The sequence below is a fragment of the Pygoscelis adeliae genome, unplaced genomic scaffold, assembly GCF_000699105.1.
Source record: "Pygoscelis adeliae isolate BGI_AS28 unplaced genomic scaffold, ASM69910v1 Scaffold45, whole genome shotgun sequence".
In the NCBI taxonomy this organism is placed as follows: Eukaryota; Metazoa; Chordata; class Aves; order Sphenisciformes; family Spheniscidae; genus Pygoscelis; species Pygoscelis adeliae.
The window spans coordinates 6,235,798-6,257,856 of record NW_008825114.1 but is presented as its reverse complement, the minus strand read 5'-3'; the positions used below and the strand labels follow the sequence as shown (position 1 = coordinate 6,257,856).

At 38.4% G+C, this 22,059-nt stretch overlaps 1 protein-coding gene across 2 annotated transcripts in view; it reads left to right on the top strand.

Moving 5' to 3' along the window:
• The window catches only part of SLC24A2 (solute carrier family 24 (sodium/potassium/calcium exchanger), member 2), a 126,308-nt gene that overhangs the window by 81,589 nt on the left and 22,660 nt on the right, over positions 1–22,059 (top strand). The window contains exons 4-6 of one of the 2 annotated variants that reach the window (XM_009328073.1): positions 3,896–3,946; positions 9,950–10,045; positions 11,711–11,799. In XM_009328073.1, the coding sequence (XP_009326348.1) occupies positions 3,896–3,946; positions 9,950–10,045; positions 11,711–11,799 (236 nt within the window). The remainder of the gene's footprint in view (positions 1–3,895; positions 3,947–9,949; positions 10,046–11,710; positions 11,800–22,059) is intronic. The other variant, XM_009328074.1, reaches the window with a different exon arrangement.

Genomic DNA, 22,059 nt, shown 5'->3' with positions numbered 1-22,059 from the left:
CCACCAGTATCCCCAAGTCCTTCTCGGCAGGGCTGCTCTCAATCCCTTCATCCCCCCGCCTGTATTGATACTGGGGTTTACCACAACCCAGGTGCAGGACCTTGCGCTTGGCCTTGTTAAACCTCATGAGGTTCACACAGGCCCACTTCTCCAGCTTGTCCAGGTCCCTCTGGATGGCATCCCATCCCTCTGGTGTGTCAACTGCACCACCCAGCTTGGTGTCATCTGCAAACTTGCTGAGGGTGCACTCGATCCCACTGTCTATGTCATTGATGAAGATATTAAACAGTACCGGTCCCAATACAGACCCCTGTGTGGCACCACTTGTCACTGGTCTCCATCTGGACATTGAGCCGTTGACCACTACCCTTTGGATGCGACCATCCAACCAATTCCTCATCCACCGGACAGTCCATCCATCAAATCCGTATCTTTCCAATTTAGAGAGAAGGATGTTGTGGGGGACCGTGTCAAAGGCCTTACAGAATTCCGGATAGATGACATCTGTAGCCCTTTCCATGTCCACTGATGTAGTCACTCCGTCATGGAAGGCCACTATGTTGGTCAGGCAGGACTTGCCCTTGGTGAAGCCATGCTGGCTGTCTCATATGTAATTTGAAATTATAAACAGTGTAGCACTGTTGACTAACATTATTCTTTCTGTTTACTTTGATATGGTATGGCACCTACATACACAGTAGAGAACAGTAGGTAGTAATGCAAATGTTGTTGTAATCCTTCAGGAATGTCAGACAGGATTACCAGGAACTCTCTGTTCTCTTCTGGTGTAAAAATATGCAGAAGGGAACAAATTGATTCAATGACTCTGTCACTGTTGAGGATCAGCTGTTAAGCTGCATCTCTGCATCCTCTTCGTTTCATGTGACCAACAGGGCTGCATGTACCGGCTGTCAGCCAGTCTGTCTGCTATGACCTCCCTGTGGGAACTGCATAGCATGTTCATGAAACTGGAATTACCAAATTTTAATAGTGTTGGATTTTGGGGTATTTTTTCAAGTACCCTTTATCACAGTATTTCAGATTTCCATTTCCATTTGAAATCAGTTTATTTTAAAAGCTGAGAACTTTTTCCAATACAATATTTTTTCAAAAAGTACTTCAATTTAGTTTGAGTTTACTTAGAGTCATATTGAACAGAATCTTATTATAACAGGAAAACTCAAATATAAATACCAAAGAGTCGATTTAGTCCAAATTTTACAGCAGAAGCCAGTGCAATATATTGGAGGCAGACTGTATAGAGGCAGGCCTTTCATGTTGCTCAGCAGCAGTGACCCAAGTAATTTTGAAATCCACAAAATAATTCATGTGGGTACGTGCAGCTAAAGTTTTCTTGCATCATTGTTCTGCATTGCAGTCAGTGGGTTGGTGATTGTATAAAATGTTCTGCTTTGTGTATAGGACTATAAAAGCTTTGAGGAACGTAATCTCACCAGCAAGATTAGAGTTTTCCTGGAAAAATTTTTTCTAACTGCAAGAATTAACCTAGTTCAATCCTTGGCATGTTGAATTGCTGAAGTGCCCAGAATGTGATTATCATCAACATGATGCACTCTCATGCATCTCCTTATTTCTTTTCTCTTTGGTCTCTGTAAGGTCAGAGTTTCCTTTTTTCTTTCCTGTTTGTCTTGTATCTCTCACTTCAGATGGGAAGCAAATAGATCTAAACCAGATTGCCAGTATGTCAAGTGGCCCGCCTTTCTGCTGCCGCTTTTATTTGTTCTGGAGATGTAGCATAATTCACCATTGTTGTTGGCTTCCTCTGAAACCTCTTCTGCTTCATCCATTGTCAGAGGCCTCATGCTATCATTCTGTTAATTCTTAAGTTTGTTGCTATGGTACAACCTTCTTCTTCTCAACTTCGTCCTTCTGCACCCCCATCCTTACTCTTTTTTCTCCATGACTTTATACAGCCCCTCTCTGGCAGTGCTGTCTCCTGCATGTACTTCCATTTCTCTGATTACTCTTGGACTCCTTTTGGCATCTGTTTTCCACTCCTGTCCTCATCCTCCAGTGGAAGCCTCACCCCAGGTTCTAGCAAAACGGACCCCAGACACATCAAAGCAGAGATCAGTGAGAATAAGTTTAAGCAAAGGTGCTGGCGGTAGTCAGCAGATACTGAGCCCTAATTAAACAGCACGTGGTCCCAAATGCTGTATGCAGAGAAGTCAATATTGAAGTTATTGGGAGCTCTTCCCAGGTAAGGAATTAAAATCTTTAGGACTAAAATCAAGATGGTAGGACAATAGCTTCTTTTATGTAAAAGCAGCTACAAAAATTATGTTGCAACACTAAGAACATTTTTACAAAACAGTATATGCATTGTGTATCATTATAAAACAATATATTAAATTCTGTCTTTAAATGATGTCTTTCTTTGCTTTAAGAGAGACTTAATGTCATATTCTATTGGGCATACTTATATGCAAGTAAGACTGCATTTTACGAGCAAGAGTATGTCAATATTTGTAACTGGTTTTGATAAAGTATGTCTATGAAAAAAACATGAGAATCCAATCATAATTATTTTGAAAATTTAACAGTGATAATATCCTGTATTTTTTTTGTTACATGGCATAAAGCTTTCTCTGTCTCTGCAAATGATGTAAGAAATGTTCATTTGGCAGATTCAAGTATCTGCAAATAGATTTAAAAAAAAAAGGATCTTTCAAAATATCAGATTTCCATATCATCACAGTATTTTACAGTTAAAAACTAATAGCCAGACCTCTATTGAAATTCACCTGTGTGGAAAAATATTGAAAGATTAGAGGCTCATCAGCTAAAAACAAATTAATTGGACAGCATTTGTACATTTAATTGCTTAAGCCATTTCATAAACATGAAGAGAGAATATTTCCAAAGAAAACAGCACTACCAAACTGTTAAATATCCATTTTTTAATGATTACAGTCTATCAAAGGTTGGATGCTCAGAAGCTCAGTTGTAAAACTTTACATAAAAATGATGAGTGAAATCATCCACAAATTCCTCAGACAAGTCATTTACAAATTCCCCCTTGTGCTTAATTTTCCTCTGTCCTGTTTTGTACACCTACATTAATTACTGTATTTATATATATATTTACATATATGCCAAACTTTAAGAAAAACGCACTTTAAGAAAGGAAGTGTAAAGCAACACCTGGAGGAAAAAAGGTGATTTCATGCAAGATTGTATCGCACAGAAAAATAATAGTAGCCCTAAAGATCTGGTGATCTCTTCATTCCATTCTTTTCTCTGCCCTGCTAGAATATAGTAATGCAATATATTCAGATCTATTTAATGATTTAGTTAATTTAGGTCTCAAACCACATGATGAAGTGAATAAATACTTTTTTTCTGATTTCACAAGTGACAGGAGAGTGGTTAAATTAAGTAACCCCTCTAAAGCAAGTCAACATCAGCGCTGGTATCAAAACAATGTTTGTGGGACAGCATTATGAACAGTTACTTAGAGTATATGTTTTGAGTTTTTTTGTTTAATTTGGATACGTTAAGTGTTTGAATGGCTGACCTGGGGAATGTTAAAAGAGCTTACTTTCCAAAGCTTCTGCTGTATAGGTACTGTCAAGGTTTATTTTGTTTTCCCAAATGTAGAGGCTCCAGATTGGCAATCACCTTGAAAAGGCTGAATTTTCAGATTTCAGTGCTTCCCCTACATCTCACTTTAGCAAGTTACTTATCTAAAGCCAGTGACTCGTGAAATTTCAGGGGGGGGAAGGCACTGCCATTTCTGTAATCCGTCTTTTGCTGTCCTGCAGAATTTTTTGCATGATCACTGTTTGAGTTTATGAAGCACATGCAAAAACATGTACATTTCTTGAATGTCTGCTGGTTCCTTATCTTTGTGTCTTTTACTGTGATGTTGTAGAGCTTGGATCATATGGAAACCTAAAATATTATGACACAATGACTGAAGAAGGTAAGAAATATTTTAGAATTGTTTGTATCAGCTTTTTTTGAAGCCCTTTAAACACCTTTTATGTGTTTACTTTTTCCTTCATTTTTCTTAGTCCTATTTTCAGTTTCTCCATTTTTGAGTAACTCCTTTTTGCATGTCTTCATTGACGGTGCAATCCGTTATGGCTCTTTTTTCTGGTTTTTGTTTTCAGCATTTCAGTTTTGCTATTTCATATAAGGAAATACAATGGAATGCTTTTATTAAAGAACATTCATGCAAAACCACACTCGCAAATGATACAGCACAGTATAACATAGATTGTAGATGCTTATTTTATGCCGTGTTTTGCAATGCATTCAAGAAGATGAATTAATTTATGGATGTTCAAATCACTCAGTTTGAGAACAATTATTAAGCGACTTCAGTTTACTGGATTATTCAAAAGTAATGAATAAACTTTAAAAACTAGGCATGACTATTCCTGGAGTATTAGTTGTATGCTTAATTGCAATGCAAAAATTATGCAATTTAAAATCCTGATTCTGGCAATACAAGAAGGAAGTAATTAGGGCCTGAATCAGGGCTCAATGAAACCTCGGGAAATTTTTCTGCTGATTCAAAAGTGTTGCAGTTTATTATACTAATTCAGGAAAGCAGTTAACTGTGTACTAAATTTCCAGCACATGCTTTCAGTCCTAGTATGGTCAGCATTTCTATAATTTGGAAGTTTCCCTGAACTGAGACCTGATTGTCTGTAGGATCAAGGCCTCTTGTCCAGCTCTCTGATTATAATGCCAGACAGATGGTTTCATGAATGTTCAGTTTAGTAATTAGTGACGTATCTGAGGATGGAGATAAGCTTGAGGCCTGTAGAAAAGTTAGCTGCCTATTCCTGCTTATTTTTAGTGTTGGGAATATAAGGCAAATAGCTTAATTCTCTGTTTTTAAAAACACAGTTATTTTCTAGTTTAGATTAATCTTGCAGTTAAAAAGGTTTTAAGAAAACCTTAAGGGTATGACTTACTCATGATCATTTCTCCGGGGGAGGGGAGGATCGATAACTTCTGAATATTTCCCATTTTCTGTATCTGCTGTTGATACTCAAATATAACTGTACTATTCTGGGGCTGGCTGTAGGAGACGGTTCTTTCCATCTTTGTGCCTGATGTTGGAAGATGCTGTTTTCTTCTGTAGCAGGCATGATCTTATAGGGCAGTCTTGCTGCACCGCCCTCCGTTGCCAGATTCACCGTCTGATTCACAGGGGTGGCACTGATATAAGAAAAGATGTCTGAGGGGAGATTTTAGTGGGCAAACAGTGGTGTCCATGTTGTTTAAACACACCTCTCAAGCACCTGAAATGAGTTGATAACCCAGGCCATTCAGATACGGCTACCAGAGCTAAAGCTTTTGCAGTATGTCTCATCTCAGTCTCCATTACAATCAAGATGCGAAGGTCATTTCTCATTGTAGCCTCAGAGTTGGGTATATTAAGGTTTTTATTTTTTATGCTGAAGTATTAAATCTACCATTTCAAAAGTAGTCACTACATTAGTAGCCTTCTGAAATTCATAAATAGTCTATTGACAGCTAAATGTAGCTATTTGTGGGAAAATATCCATGCAAGTATGATACATACAATATATGTATATATTAATACTGTGCCTACGCTGAAGTAATGCTGTTAATATGCAATGTCATCTCAGAAAGCACCCTTCATGAATAAATAATCCAGGACCATACTGCAGCAATAGCAAAAATCCAGCAGCAAAATTCATCACAAAGCAAGTAATGAATACTGTATCCCAGAAGCTGTATTTAGATCAAAGTGTGCTATATTTTGAACTTTGTTTCGATTTTCAAAAGTATAATCACTATCACTCTGCATGACACTTAGTTGCATTATCCGCTTTCCTCTTTCTATTCATTTTTTGACTGAGCTTTCTATACATTTTGTACAGAAAGTTAGTCACAGGAACATGTAAACCCAGTTAGAAATCCATGGATTTTTTTCTAATAGAGTACATCCTTATCTCCAGGACCTCAAACCCTGAGTGGAGATAGGTAGCAAATCTTTCAGTCCTCCTATGGAGAAGCACAAGCACATCTATTCTTGCTGCTACATCAGAACAACCAGAGACAAAAAGCAATGGTTAGGTCACAATACACAATCAGATATAGCCTAATGGCCAGAGAGCCATTGTGCTCCAGGTCTTAGAAACTGATCTCTATTATTTTGCTTGCTCCTATTTGGTCTGAAAGTGACTTTAAATTAATTGCAGATTAATCAGGCCCAACTGGGAGAGAAAATATACCCTACCAGATGGGAAGAGACCCTCAGAGTAATCTTGTGCTGTCAAGTAACCTCCACCAACAGCCTACAACATGACAAAACTGCTTATATTTTCATTTGATGCTTCTGTGTGATTTTAAAGTTAAAGGAGAAAGCATGTGAGGTGGATTTCTGGAATTGGTCAGTTGTGACCCACTAGTTGTGTTCCACAACTGGCCATGAGCAGGACTGGGAAGTACAGTTCAGCCTGCTCAACAGCCACAGATTTGACATCTTCAGAATCATGAAAGCTTGGCTACAGCTGCATAGATGTAGTAATTTGCATTTGATCAGAGACTGAAAACTAGACAAATGGTAAAGTCTCAAATTTTTTAAACAAGTGAATTTCTGAAGATAAACTATTTTCCTATCAAATCAAAGGCTTTTCTGACCCAGGGAATCTGTAGTCTGCAATTTAGATTGTAGTCAGAGGATTGGCTTTTTAATACATCCTTGATCAGGAGGAGAATCTCTGCCAACTGATGCCAGGTGGAGTTACTCATGCAGATCAAGGCATATCTGTGTTATACAATACTGATTTTTTTGCATATATTCAAATAAAACCAATTTAGTTTTAAGCTACCTGCTTTGCTAATCACTTGGCCTTGATCTCCGGTTCCTTCTACCCCATTCTTTGTAAACTAAAATGAGCTGGAAAATCTCTCTGAGTTCAGCGAATCTAGATTAATTAAGAATTTTCTGCAACAATCTATCCTATTTTGGGTCCGTGGAATCAAGCATTTTCATTCGCCTAAACTCTTATGGTACCAAATGGTGTGAAAATTACTGTTAGGTAGTCAAACCCATAGTACATAGGACTGTTAACATAAGCTCCTACCTTCTCCTAGGAAGAACAGTAACATAAAATGCCTATGGATTATTTTAGTAACCCCACCTAAAGATGAGAAAAAAGGCATGACAGAAGATTTATGCCAAAGATGAAACCTTTGGGGCTTTCTGTAAATTTAAATGACTTAGAAATATCTTGAGCTGGTCCTTTTTCCTGGTGGCTCTGTGCTTCTCCTTTGCCGAACAAGTTTTGATTTGGTTTGAAAGAGGAAAATGGCGGGAAAAGAGAGGGAGGAGGCATAGCTCTGCTGTCTTTTTACATTCACTGTCTTCATGCAGTCTAGTACTACTGCTTTCCTCAGTTTCATGCTTTTGATAGTCGATATTATGTCTTTTAATCATTTTCTTGCACTGTTTGTTACCTACACTAAGTGAATCAAATGGAAAGTAATGGTGTAAGACCATGTAAGCTGAACCATGCATGTACTGAGAAATAAAAATAAACCAAAATAAAGTTTCCATTTCAAATGTTGAGGTTAATTTCCATGACAGTGACTTATAACTGTGGAACAGTCTCCTGAATGAAGCAGTGTAATTTACAGTGTTAAAAGTCAATGTAAGAAATTCTTCCTAAAGATGGGAGGAGGCTTTTGGAAATGTGAAAAAATTGAAGACAACTTCAGTTAAGCTAATCTGAAACAGTGTGAATCTCTGTGGAGACATTTTCTTTTCAGTTCAATAATGGCTCAAGTTTCTCTATTAAAAAAACCTAAACAATTTCAAACAATCTCAAACAAAAGACTAGAGTATCCTTATAGAATTCTGCATCACTTTAATTAAACTTTTTAAATGGAACCTTAAATTAAAAGGTCCTACACCATCCTGGAGTAGGTGGAGACATGGATGGTTCCACAGATACTTCTCAGAAAATGTCTCAGTTGCATCATTTGCATTGCTTGCAAAAAATGCAGTTGTGTATTTGGGGCATCACAAGCGAAATTCTCAAACATATGAAGCTGAGTTGGAGTCTGAAAGCTAAAGCAATCCTTTAGCAAACTGACATACATGTTGTATGAAAATTATGCAGGCACCTTTCAGTATCTACCCATGCTTCTGGATAAGCGCTTTTTAAATGCTCCTAGTGTTTCAAAAGAAGTTAGGAACAGACCTGACTCTTAGCATTTCAGCTTAAAATATTTGGAAATATGATTTGCATTTTTTCCTCTGTTTTTTCTTTCTCTTATCTGATATCCCAAGCAATTCCCTTTCTATCTCTCTCTCTCTTTTTCCTTTCTTTAACTCCTTGTTTCTTCTTCCCCTTCTAAATAAAATCTCTGCCACTGACCCTGTGCACTGAAATAATGAGATGGCTTGGTATTTATGATTGTGTTCTATGCTTAGATACTCTTCTGCAGGCAATTTTACTCTAAGTACTATGTACCAAAAAAGATAATCTTTGCAATATATTGTGAATGGCTAATTATTTGTGTGGAGCATGCTGTGTTTGTGAAAAGATAGGGGCTGCTGAAAGGACAGTACTGCTTATTAAATCTTCTTGGTATTTTTATTACTTTCCAAGTGATTTGCTGTTGACAAATTAATTCCACTGCCCAGCAAATGATAGCTGCTAGTCTCTGTGGACTGTGCATATGCTTCTTGACATACAAAATTGTTGGTACAGGGGTTTGAAGCTTCCATTTGTGAGAAGGGAAGAGAAGATCTCTTTCTTGACTAACAATTTATTCTTGTCTGTCTTCTATTTTAGCTTGGAAACAGTGACTTATCCAACTGAGTTCATTCATGACTTCCCACTGTTAATCAATTATGTGATTCCATTGAAATATCTTTTGGTCTTAAGACTGCACTGTTTTTGCTGCAGGGACACTAGCAGTTTTCAATGGATTTTTTTAGCTGGAGGTGAAGAATTAAAACAGTCACAGGCCCTGTATGGTAATAGTGTTCTTAATTAGAAGTGTACGGTACTACAGCCACCAGTTATACTTTTTAAAAAGATAAAAGAAGACTTAAAGAACAATAGCAACGAGGATAACAATAAAGAAAGGCAGATACATCATCTTTCTACATGACGTAGACTGTCATAAGCGGTCCAAAGAGTCCTTACATAGAAAGATGAACGAATGTAGCGGAAAGATTAAATTAATTTCACTTAATATTTGTGATCTTTGACATTGCCTAGTATGAATGTGTCATTTGGACTCAGTGCTCAATAAAGAGTGACAGGACCTGGGACCTCTCTTACGACAGGATGAGTTGCCCCGGAGACAGTCTAGATGATAAGCTGCACGGTTAACCTCATGGGAGACAAAAACCACCTGGCAGGTTGAGACGGAAATTTACCTTTGACAAGCTGGTATGGAAATAATGTATTCTGGAGATTTCTTCTTCCCCTTCTGAAGTATCTGTAGAAGTCACAGGCACATAGCTGAGTGCTAAGTGACAAAGTTGACCACAGTCACCATGATGCAATATATGGGTTCATCTGAAATTCTTTGTTACTGTACTACTAATTGAGACCTGAAACTGTTTGTGTTTGTTTGTAATATCTTTACTCATCTGTATTCATCTTCTGTTTAAGCTGAAGTCCTACACCAGCACTTTTATAGGTGGAACTTCACTGACTGCTTCTGAAGAAAAATAATAGCTTTTTTTTTCGATTTTGTGTTCAATTTGTTGCTGAGTTCTCAGAATAGAAAAAAAAAATACATTTTTATTTCCACTAAAAAAGTATGTATGAGAACATCAGATAGTGTTTAATAACATGTTTGCTGTTTGAGGATGGATGGAAATGGATTATTGGCACTGATTTATGGAGCCTAAGCTGTGGCAAAGAAACTTTGCTTCTCAAAATGGCTGCATTTTAATACTGACAATGCTTTTTTTTAGGAAAGTTCAAGGAAAGGGCCTCAATTCTGCATAAGATCGCCAAAAAGAAGTGCCAGGTGGAAGACAGTGAAAGGCAGAATGGAGCTAATAATCCTGGTGAGTGCAGCAGTACAGATTTATCACCTGTTCCTGAGGGCCTTTTTCACTGTTTCATTTTGCTTGAAAATCCTTAGGGATTAATTTCTCCTTCTACTTCATTTATGCTATCTTAGTAAAAATATTCTGATTCTCTATACAAAAGAGTATGAAACTTATGGACAGGACAGGAGTTAAATGCAAGAAGAGAAAGTCAGTCAAGGCATCTAGAAAGCCTCCCAGCAGTGTTGAAAAGAAAAAAGCAATTCTAATTTTGGATATATGTTGAAGTGACAGAAATAGAGAGACAAAACTTACTCGCAATTAATTTATTGAGCTGCTCTAGCAGAATATGTATTTTATGTGGTATCACCCTTGTCACAAAAGGAAACAGACTTCATATTTAAGATGTGATTTGTCTATCTACTACTTGCTGAGAGTCACGCCCATCTATGCTAATTGTGCAAAATTAGCTTAGTACGGTTTTCATTAAGGGTAAGAATTATATTTTAGTTCAAAACTTCCTATACTAAAAGACAATCTGTACTATGTCCTGTTTTCTCTACTTTACCTCAGCATGTTCTCTGCATTAGAAAACCAGATGCAAATATGTCTGATAAAAGCTGAATCATTTTATTAGCTGACGCTTTTTCTGACCTTGTGCTATGTTTAGATACTATTTGCTTCCAGAATCAAGCAGTTGGATGGGACACTCTGTTAATAAACCATAATGCTGGCTGTGAGGTTAAGAGACAACACACACACACTGAAATAATTACAGATAGTCTGGCACTCCGCTGTGGCTGTGATCTCAGATTTTTAATTTAGAAGAATCTCAGGATAGCAGTAATGTTAACTAGGCAGCTGTATTTACTTCTGAAATTGAGTTCAATTTTATTGAACTTGAGTTAGACATTTCATATTGCTATTCCCCATAACTGTCCAAGGGATTTTTGGCCATTGACATTTTCATCTAGTACATACTTAAAGAGATAATTACCGTTTAGAGAATTCCAAGATAGTCAAAGTAAGAATAAATCTGAATAAATTTGGCATCAGAAACCAAAGGCACAATTTTACCCCTTTAATACCTGTAGAAGTTTATCACAAGAACTACAGGATTCTGTTTTAAAGATCATTCTCTTTTATTGGATGTCACTAGACCATCGGTTTACTCTTTTCCCACATTTTTGCATGAGAAAGAACATGATTACAGCTTGGAAGTAACTTTACTAATTGCAGGGGTTAGTGTGTTATAAAAGTTATATCTTGCTGAATGTATCCCCTCACCTGTAAATGCAACATGTTGCATTCTTTAATGTCTGGGCAGAATGCTATATGTCACTTTTTACCTGAAGTATTAGGCTCAGTGAGTTTAGCATAAACGAAGAGCACTGAATATTGCAATGAATGTAAATTTTTCTAGGACATGAGTACTGTGTCCTAGAAGCTAGAATAGTTTCTTCAAATGCAAGCTCACCACTCGTAAGAATTTTGTTCAAAATGTGTATTGGTCAAATGGAAGACAGAATTTTTGTCTCTCTCTTTTAAAGGCAAATATTGGTCCACCTTCCGTATTTGATGATTTACACAGACTGAATATATGACAGCAGTTTCACTAATAGATTTGTTACTTAATATTCTGTTCTGTTGTTTTTCCACTCTTATTTATGGATGATGCCACAGAAAAAAGTGCAAAAGTGGAAGTTGCAGTAACACCACCGAGTGATTCAGGACCAGTGCAGAATGGAATTGCCCATAACGTTGAAGAAGAGGTTAATGTCTTTTTTATTCTTCTTTTTACTTTTGTATTGGTAAATATATTGCATGCTTCATTGTGCTTTTCACTGAACGTATACATCTTAAGAGCAAGAAGCTGTTAATGTGAACTGTCTACAATATATTTAATCTTCATTTACAACTGAACCCAATGTATGGCTTGCCATGTATAAAAGCTCTTCTCTTGTGTCTCTGCCCTTCAGTGTAACGTAAGATTGTCATCTGGAACGTATTCTTTTAGGAAATGTATTTTTACTTATCAGATAAGATGTTCACAGCCCTAAATATAGCTAAAGGAAATTGCTTGTCTGATTATCATCACATTGCACAAAACCTGGTCTCTAAGAGGGTAGCCTGTCATATTGTGCTTCATTCATGGGATAGTTAAAAGTAGTTAGAATAAGAGGAGCTGTACACAAACTTCTTTTCCATCTTGCCTTCTGTTATCTTGAGAAAATAACAAATTAAGCTGAATGAGATATAGTATACTAGTGTTTCTGTGGCTCTTACTGCATATGGTTAAAATCTGCAAAAGAAGTAGTTAAACACTTAAATGTATTTTTTTTTAACATATACCTTTTGTAGATGATAAGTAACTGCATAACTGTGTCTAACTTACACAATGGCTACTGAAATAGCTATACATTTGAGCTAGCTTCTTTATTAAATAAATTGTAATTCTCAAGAGTAGCTGACTGCAAAATTTCGCCCTGCCAGGCCCTTTTTTAATGTCTTTTAGTTTTTTTTAAGTTTTATTAATACCACCTGCATCCCAAGTAGGCAAACAAGTGGAAAAATGCTGGTGAATTGATTTTGCTGAACTTGGGCACTGCTCTTTTAGACTGAGACAGCAAAACCTGCATAGAGAAAGTCTTGTTAAAAATAATCCGTGACACAGAAACTTTTATAGTGGTTTTGTTTGTCCAGTTTACTTCTTAGCCTTCTCCTTAGGCTATAGTGATACAAGAAAGGTACTGCAAGCGATGGCTGAGCAGTGGTCTATACCATAACATGAGCTTCGCCTTATTAAAAGTGGGATGAGCTGTGTTGCATTTACATACAGCAAAATCATGCAAAAAATACAATGGCCATGTTTTGTTTTGAATCGTCCCAGGTTTAGGTTTTGATATTTTAGTTGTTTTCCTTTATTTATTGTTTAACAAAATTGTTAGTCCAAGTCAGAGATCATCTTGCTTTCTTTATGACCTGAGCATTATCACTGTAGGTGAAATTCTTTCCTTGAAAGGTTCTGCAAGCCACAGGAAAAATTAGAAGTGGTATACAAGTAACAGAGTGTGTTTATGTCTGTTGGCTGCTTCCTAAACACAATTATCCCTCACAAGGAACGTAATTTATACTGAAACATACTTACAACAGGGAGAGGTTATCCGATTATTTCTGCAAGACTGGGAAGAAACACTGTGATGTGTAGTAGGGTGAGTCTCTGGGAAAAGATTCTGTTTGCTTTACACAGCTGGAGGTGGAGAAATTACAAGATGATTCTGGCCAACTGTGTGTTAGTGCACCAAATATTGGCAGATAGCTTTAATTCTTCACTGTTTGCTGGTAATTTTGGTCTCTGGGAATAGAAATTGAGAATCAGAATCAAGGATCTAAAAGAGATGGGTAGTTTTTGATATCCTGAATGATCAGTAATGATAATGAGTTTCTTATGGGAAGGAGAGCATAGTAGAACATTAAATTACCTTTTCTGTTAATCTAAGTTGTTCAGACTGACATGCCACTTAAAGATCCTTGTCGGCCCAACAAAGCATTACTCCTACGTAAATGAGATGAGTAAAATCTATGTAATAAAAAAATCTCAGCACCGCACTTCAACACTCAACATTTTAAGGTAAGGAAAGACCAATTTTCAGATCCATTTGGATCCTGTTCTGAGAGTCCAACCTCAACACTGCAGTGAAATATGTATTTAGACTATTTTTTAACTCAGTGCAAAAAAATTACAAAATCCAAAGCAGAGTGGCTTTTAGACTTCTGTTCTCAAAGGTCAATAAGGGATGACATAGCCTGGTGTAACCTGTTAGGGTGTACGGAAATCAGTTTGTGGAATGTTTGAAAACTCTAATAGATTCTAATAGAGTTCAGTAGCTTAAGAAGGAAGCTGGTCTTGCTTTGTAAGATTTTTTCCACTGAGATTGTTCAGTGAAAACAATGAAGGAAAAGGAATCTTAAGCAATCACATCTCACAGCAATGTCCATATGCTATCATTTTGCATTTTAATGAAGCAGTTTGTAAGCTTGTTCAGAGATCTGCAAGGTCAAGCAGCCTCATCATTCAAGACAATAGTTTCAATTTCAAGCCACTGCAGGGTAAGGAGGGAAAATTATTGCAAGAGTACATTATTCAGCAATGTCTTCCACTCATCTCCCTTTAGACATTTTAAAGTTTCAGTGAGGCAGGGTTTGGAACTTTTATGTTGATTTCAGCAAGTATTAGGACATTCTGAAAAACTACTGTGCTGTATCAGAGGTGGGATACATTATTTATCCTTATCCAAATGACAAAATGGAGCAAGCAGGGAGGTTTGTAACTGATGGAAGAGTGATTCTGCAGATTTAGCTCCATCAATCTGAAAGAAAGGATTTTAGGTGTCTGCTGTCACAATAAAAAGTAGCAATCCCCTAATAACATTTTGAGATGGCCCATGCTGGGTTCCTACCCAGTGGCCTTTCTAATTTTGTCTTCTTCCAGTGATAACCTGACAGCTGCTCTTTCAGGCTGCTTCAGTTATTGATATGCTGGAACCTATTTTGTAGTTTAAAAGTATGTATTGTAATTTTTGAAAAGTTATAATAAAAATAGTCTACTCATCCATGTAACAAATAAATAAGTTTCTATGATACTTAGGACCCTACTTCACTGTGAAGTTCTCTGCCTACTCTGTGCTGTACAGGTACCCTTCCTCAACATATTGCCCCGCTTTTTGTGCACAGGTTCCTGATACACCTTCCCAAGCTGTGGCATCACTCTGAAGCTAACACGGGGCTATTCGGTTTCCTTCTGCTTTGTATATTGACTTCATGGACACTAATAGGATTACTCCTGATTTGTAGAAGTGTAAGCAATGACAGAATCACAAACACAGCATTCATGTGACCTTTTTCTTTGATGAAGATTAGAATTTGAGGAAGGGAAATCGGTCATTGCCTTCCCAAGCCTTCATTCTAGCTTTTCCGAACTTTATGCAGACACTACGTACCCCTAGGAAACAGTATATCTTAAGAGACAATGGTATCAGTTCTAAGAGCAGCTCTGTTCAGGGAAGTAATACCGAAGGCACAGGATAGTATGCCAGCCAGTCCTCACCAATAGTTTCTCCTCTTTCAAAAACTCGCTCATTAGAGCTGAGTGACAAGAACAAACTCATTACAGCTCAGTCTTGACCTACAAATGCTCTTGAATTTTGATCTTTTTGTGAATAAGTATTCTCCATTTTACTCTGAGAACATAATTTGCTTCTGTTCCATGAGTAGAATTCAATCTGGTGGCTTGAATTTTTGATGATTTTTCTTTACTCTGATGCAAAAGAAAGTGCTGTAGTGTCAGAATTTGGAAATGTAGTATAAAATTGCTTCTCTCCAATTTTCCACTTGTATATGTCCAAAGATAAGGTTTTGTGATCCGTAAGCACTGTTTAGAAAATCTCTTAAGAAAACAGTGCCTCCATGTCCCAGTGATGATCGTTTAGAACTGAGAAAATTAGAGACACTGTCCATCTTGAGGAACCAAGCTGCAAATATGCCTTTGGGGGAAAAAATGTCCTGAAAACTGTGGGCTGGGAAATGGGTGTACTCACATAGCAGGCCATCAGGTATTCCTAAAACATGTTTGCAGTGAGGATACAGAAGACGTGCATAGGGATCTAATTCTTTCTCCTCCATTGTCAAGTTCCACTATGGTCTTCATGCTTTTCCCTCTTGCAAAACAAGCACAGTCATATTTGTGTTTTTGCTTACTTTTCACTGGTGCAGATTATGGTGCCTGGGTCTAAATCCCTAGACACAAACATTTTAGCAATACAAAGTTCTGTATTGGAGTTAGAATTGTCTGAAAATGAGTACATTAAAAATTATACGTTCCACTAGTACAAAGAGAATATGCAAATAAATCCATCTTAATTATAAAACCCCTATTCTTTTACAAGTATGATGTTGAGCAAAGGACCCTTGTGAAAAGAAGGTCTCAGGCTAAGACTGCAAGAAAAGGGGAAAAAAATAGCTTTTATGTTGTATTTTAATTTTCATATGTTTGTAAATTAAACTTCTTTTTAAAAAAGCATAATACTCCAAATGCCATGATTTAGTTTTCCTTATACGTCTCCTGGTTTCTTTAGGGATTTTTTGGTCATCTTTATGTTTTTTTCAGGCTCTTATTCTTTCCTCCTTTCCTTCTTTTTCAATTGAACAAGGCTGAAACATTACACAACACAGAGTCAAGGACACTGTCAGTTAATGACTTTCACAAGGTTTCATGAACTAGGTGAATTTCACTTTATTTCCTTTTCTTTTTTTTTCATTTAATTTCTTCATTTGTCTCTTCCAAACTAGACTCTCTTGCTTTTCCCTTTTTTCCCAGGCCCTTAACTCCATTCTTCTTACTCCACTCCCCGCCAGGAACCTCAGCTGTCCTCTTGCTAGCCCAAGCCCTTGAGTAACAAGATAAACTCTGTCCTGATGCTGCTTGCAGAAACTCAAAAAGGCTTCCCAGAAAATGTCCCCAGCAACACAGTCATTTGTCCCAGGCAGTAAGACTCTCATAATCCCACTCCCACTGTAAGCAGTAGCAGATCTCCTACACTTTGATAAAACCGTGATCCTCAGCTGAGAAGGACAGAAGGCTGTGGTCTCCTTCCCAGCCCCTAACCAGCACAGCAGGGAACAATACCTCCTCCCACCATATGGTCTGTAAGATGTTCCTGCTTCATTTGCAGCTAGAAATTGCCTTCCCTCCTGCTGGATATTGTATCTTCCTCAGGGATTTTGTTCTACTTAATGGCATTCTGTCTCTTAACCTTTAGCAGGTTGCCACAAAGGAGAAGACTGTTACATAAAACTTCATAAGAGTGGTCCAGAGCATGTATGAGAAAATGAAAGAAGACTAAAAGGACACTGACTATCTCATTAAATGTTTTATAGGGTGCCCTTCAGAGAAATGATCCCTCTGAGAAGTCCAATTGTTTCCCCTCCATGCCGCCACCTTCTCAACAAGCATTTCATTAAGTGTGTTCAGTCATAGTCATTTTAACCTGTGGCTTTCCTAAAAATAGCTTCCAATCTGAAGATAACACCTTTTGTCGTGGATGGAGTGAGACTGCACTTCACTCATAAGAGAGAAGCAACAATACACTTTATTGATAGAAAACAGTGAGTCAGAGTTCAATGGTAAATGCGACAGTGGTTTAACAACATTTGATGGCAAGGTACACTTGTGTCCTGGTTTCGGCAGGGATAGACTTAATTTTCTTCCTAGTAGCTGGTGCAGTGCTGTGTTTTGGATTTAGGATGAGAATAACGTTGATAACACACCAAAGTTTTAGTCGTTGCTAAGTCGTGCTTACACTAGTCCAGGACTTTTTGGTTTCCCATGCTCTACCGACTGAGAAGGCTGGAGGTGCACAAGAAGCTGGGAGGGGGCACAGCCAGGACAGGTGACCCAAACTGGCCAAGGGGACATTCCATACCATGGGACGTCATGCTCAGCATATAAAGCTGGGGGAAGAAAAAGGAAAGGGGGGACGTTCAGAGGGATGGCATTTGTCTTCCCAAGTAACCGTTACGCGTGATGGAGCCCTGCTGTCCTGGAGATGGCTGAACACCTGCCTGCCCATGGGAAGCAGTGAATGAATTCCTTGTTTTGCTTTGCTTGCGTGTGCAGCTTTTGCTTTCCCTGTTAAGCTGTCTTTATCTCAACCCACGAGTTTTCGCACTTTTACCCTTCAGATTCTCTCCCCCATCCCACTGGGGGGGGAGTGGGTGAGCGGCTGTGTGGGGCTTAGTTGCTGGCTGAGGTTAAACAACTACAACTTGATTATTTACTGCGTAGAGGACAGGGTCACACAAAACTGTCAGGGAGACAGTTTGAGTCTCAACCTCCCGCTGAGTCATGAGGTTCAGAAAGGACCCCCTTGCTTTCTAAACTCCTCCTCAGAGAGGAGTGTAGGTACAGCTGGATCCAATCCTAGTCCCAGACTTGGTCAACGGTTTATGTCTAAAGGATTATATATGCGCAATTAATCCTTTATATCACTTAGCTAAGTTTTCAAAATTTAGCATGCTGTTAGTCACTTACGGAGTATCTGTTGCGGCAAGGAATCTCTCAACCTTGAGGAGTAACCTTGAGAGGTGTCCCTACTCAAGGGGAGATCCCGCCGTGCAGCCTGCTGCCGCACAGGAGGGCTCAACGGGCCCTGGGCTGTCCACTATTTATAAAGTAAGGTGATTGACTTATAGTCAATATTTGCATACCAGCAAGATGTCTGGGTTGCTACACCAGACAGCCCTTGGCTACTGTGTTGCCATCCTTCCCCAAAGTCCAGCATAAGCTGGGTGAAGCCGTCAGAACCCCCACTGGTGGTGGTTGCTTAGGTGGGGAGCACACTGCCACACCTTTTCCTCCCAGCTACACACGTGCACACACGCACATACACATATGCACACAGTTTTACCTGTTTCCGTGGAAACCCCACTGGAAAATGTTTACATGCCAACCATGTCAGAGATAACTTTTCCATGAAAATATAAAGCAACTTGTATGTTGTAGGAAAATGCCACAAATGTTGTGTTGTTTTCATTGGATCTAATCCGCTTACCTGAGCAACAGTGTGGTAAAGCATGTTTTGCCTTCCCCACCAAAGAGCAGCAGCATGGTGCGCTGCATTTTAGGACAGAGCCCCTGGTAGGGACAGATCTCCCCTGCCCTGGAGTACTCACTCTGTTTGCATCAAATGAGCATGATGTGAATCCGAGTAGTGTTGCGTTCTGTCTCAGCCTATGATTCTGGGCTATTTCGTATAATATTTCTATAAACATATAAACATTTCTATTTCGTAGAAAGAGGGTAGAGGAGATTAGAGCAGCCTTTGTTGTAAGGCCATGATATATTCCAGCATCCCTGGTATTTGTTTGATTGATCATTAAAAATACATTTTCAAAAGCCCTAACATTTTTTCAGTTGCCACACTCAGTCTAAAGTAAATGCCTGCATCTTGTTTGCCGGTATAGCTCTTTGTAACAATGAGAATGGCACTGCCATCAAAAGGGATTGATCTTTATTTTCCGAAAGCTACTCAGTTGCCTATTCCACATTTTTTTCTGCGGTATACCAGTTTGGCTGACTTGAAAACTAGGACAGTGAAAAATGGCGTGAAGATGAAGGCTTATTCTTCAAATGTATCTCCATCACACCGTAGCTGTTACTTCTCCTGGTGGGCTGACTGCCGTTTTGGCTATTACATTCTGAGTATTTCTTTTCAAATTCACCAAAGAGTGCTGGCAGTAACATGGGCAAAAAAACCTGCATATAAGATCTGGGAGCTGCGCTTTCAGATATTTGTGCAAAAGCCCAAGAGGACACAAGCAGCAATAGCAGGATCTGGAGCAAATACCTACCTGAGCCTTGCTCCTTCCCATAGGCTCCACTCAAAAGGTAGTTCTTTTCAGTGAGTTCATAGTGCAGAGAGGATTAATACAAATTAGCTGCCCTAAGAAGAGTACCCATATATACAGAATGCATTCTGAAAGCTCAGGGATTTAATTTTACTCCCTGCTTGAACTTTACTCAAGAATTCATGAGGAAAGACATTGTTTTCTGTCAGCTACCTCATAGAAATTGCATAATACTGTACTAGCTTACTATCTCACCTTCTTTCACATATTTTTTTTCCCAAATGAGTGGTAGGAGAAGATAAATGCGTGATTCAAGTTACACACAAGATACAGAAAGCAAAGGCTTGAGGTGTTCACAGTAGGGCTCCAATTCCCTTTGTCCTCTGCCTTTCTAGTGAAATAAATTAATGTGAGATTTGCTATTCTAAAGAAAAAAATCAATCTCAATTCTGAAAATTAGTACTTACCTCTGAGACAGGTAACATTTTGAGACATCATAATTTTTTCGATTCACTCATTGTGAGAAGTTGGGTTGTACAGAGCTCTTCACTTCCAAGAAAAAAAAAAGCAGTCTTTTGCAGCACTATCAGGCAAAGAAAAAAATTGCCTTTTTATAGGTCATACAATATCTATACTTTAGCATAAGCAAATTGAACTGCAAATAGTTCATTTCTGCAGTTTCCTTTCTTCTGGAGTCCTAATGCTAATTCTGTATTGATTAATGCTATCAGAAATCAAAATGCACAAGAGATGTACAAGCATGAGAATTTAGAGCTCAGCTCTTCAGCTTAGTTGGGCTAACAGAATAATCCTCAGAATGTAATATTTATAATTCATATGCTATAGCTGTTATACAATACAGACTAGTTGATAAATAGTGGCAGATTCAGTATTTCGGATACGTTTGAGGTAGTTCATTGAACTTGTTTTCCATTTTGTCCTACTGTCAGGAAAAAAGTATAAAAATGCAGTTTGATGTTGTGCCAGAAAAGCAACTGTTTTTCCTAGGATAATATGAGCATAAGCATCCACGGAGACAATGATTGTCTGATGTTTGCTAGAAGCAGTGACTTTGGCAGATGGAGTTTGCTTTAAGCTGTTGTTTATAAACAGAATAGTTATTGATGAAATGTCACCATATGTTTGTGTTGTTTATATAATGTGAAACACACCATCATTTCCTCTGCTTGGAAGAATTTTCTTGGGAGATTGGGAAAAGTTGTCAGACCAGTCCTGAGCAAACCAGTAAGAGATTTCTTCTGTGGAATTACAGACAAGTATTAGATAGATGTTCTTGGATGAAGAACTTGTGAAAGATGGAGCATCCAGAGATTTGGTACTTTTTCATTGTTTGTAATGAGTTACACAGAAGAAGAATTGAAGTAGCAAAAAATAGGGTTATGAATATACCTAGATTGGTTTAAAAAAAAAGAATATGTGTTACAGATGTATAAAAAAGAACACAGCAAAACAACACTTCTAATCTCATTTCTTGAAAGTAGGGAATCATAACTATATTTTTTGTAGTTTAAAGATGTACCTCACTAACCCTGGTAGAATATGCAAAGGGAGCGCTTTCCTGTTAAAGAATTAATTTGATTATCATTATTGATTAATATGCGCTAGGGTACCATGTCCATCCCATGTAGGTATGAGTAAACATACGATATTCAGCACTGCAAATGTGTATGTAACAAAAAGACAGTCCCAAGCACAAGCAAGAAAAAATGAGGATACGATAAATAAAGAGTGGAAAGAATTATGACAGCTAATGAGAATTTCACAGAAACACAGTAGTGACTATTATATATGAAGATCTAATGCAGCTTATGTCTAAACCTTTAATGACTGATTAAGGGATCAGGAGCACAAGTAGTGTTCTCCTCTATCCTTCCAGTTGCAGGGAATGATGAGGGAAGAAACAGGAAGACCCAGCAGATCAATAACTGGCTCCGAGTTATTGCATTACTGCAATAGTTATTGCACTCATTGCAGCAACTGGAGTGCTGCAGTGGACGGCTATAAACTCTTTAGAAGGGATAGGCAAGGAAGGAGAGGCGGTGGGGTAGCCTTGAATGTTAGGGAGTGTTTTGACTGTCTAGAGCTTGATGATGGTGATGAAAGGGTTGAGTGTTTATGAGTAAGAATCAGGGGAAAGGCCAACAAGGCAGATACCATGGTGGGAGTCTGTTATAGACAACCCAACCAGGATGAAGAGACAGATGAAATACTCTATAAGCAGCTGGGAGAAGTCTCACAATCGCGAGCCCTTGTTCTCGTGGGGGGCTTCAACTCACCAGATGTCTGCTGGAAATACAATGCAGCAGAGAGGAAACAGCCTAGGAGGTTCCTGGAGTGTGTGGAAGATGATAACTTCCTGACACGGCTGGTGAGTGAGCCAACTAGGGAAGGTGCCCTGCTGGACTTGCTGTCTGTGAACAGAGAAGGACTTGTGGGTGATGTGATGGTTGGAGGCTGTCTTGGGCACAGCGATCAAGAAATGACAGAGTTTTCGATTCTCGGAGAAGTAAGGAGGGGTGTCAGCAGAACTGCTACCTTGGACTTGCAGACGGTAGACTTCAGCCTGTTTAGGGGCCTGGTTGACAGAGTCCCTTGGGAGGCATTCC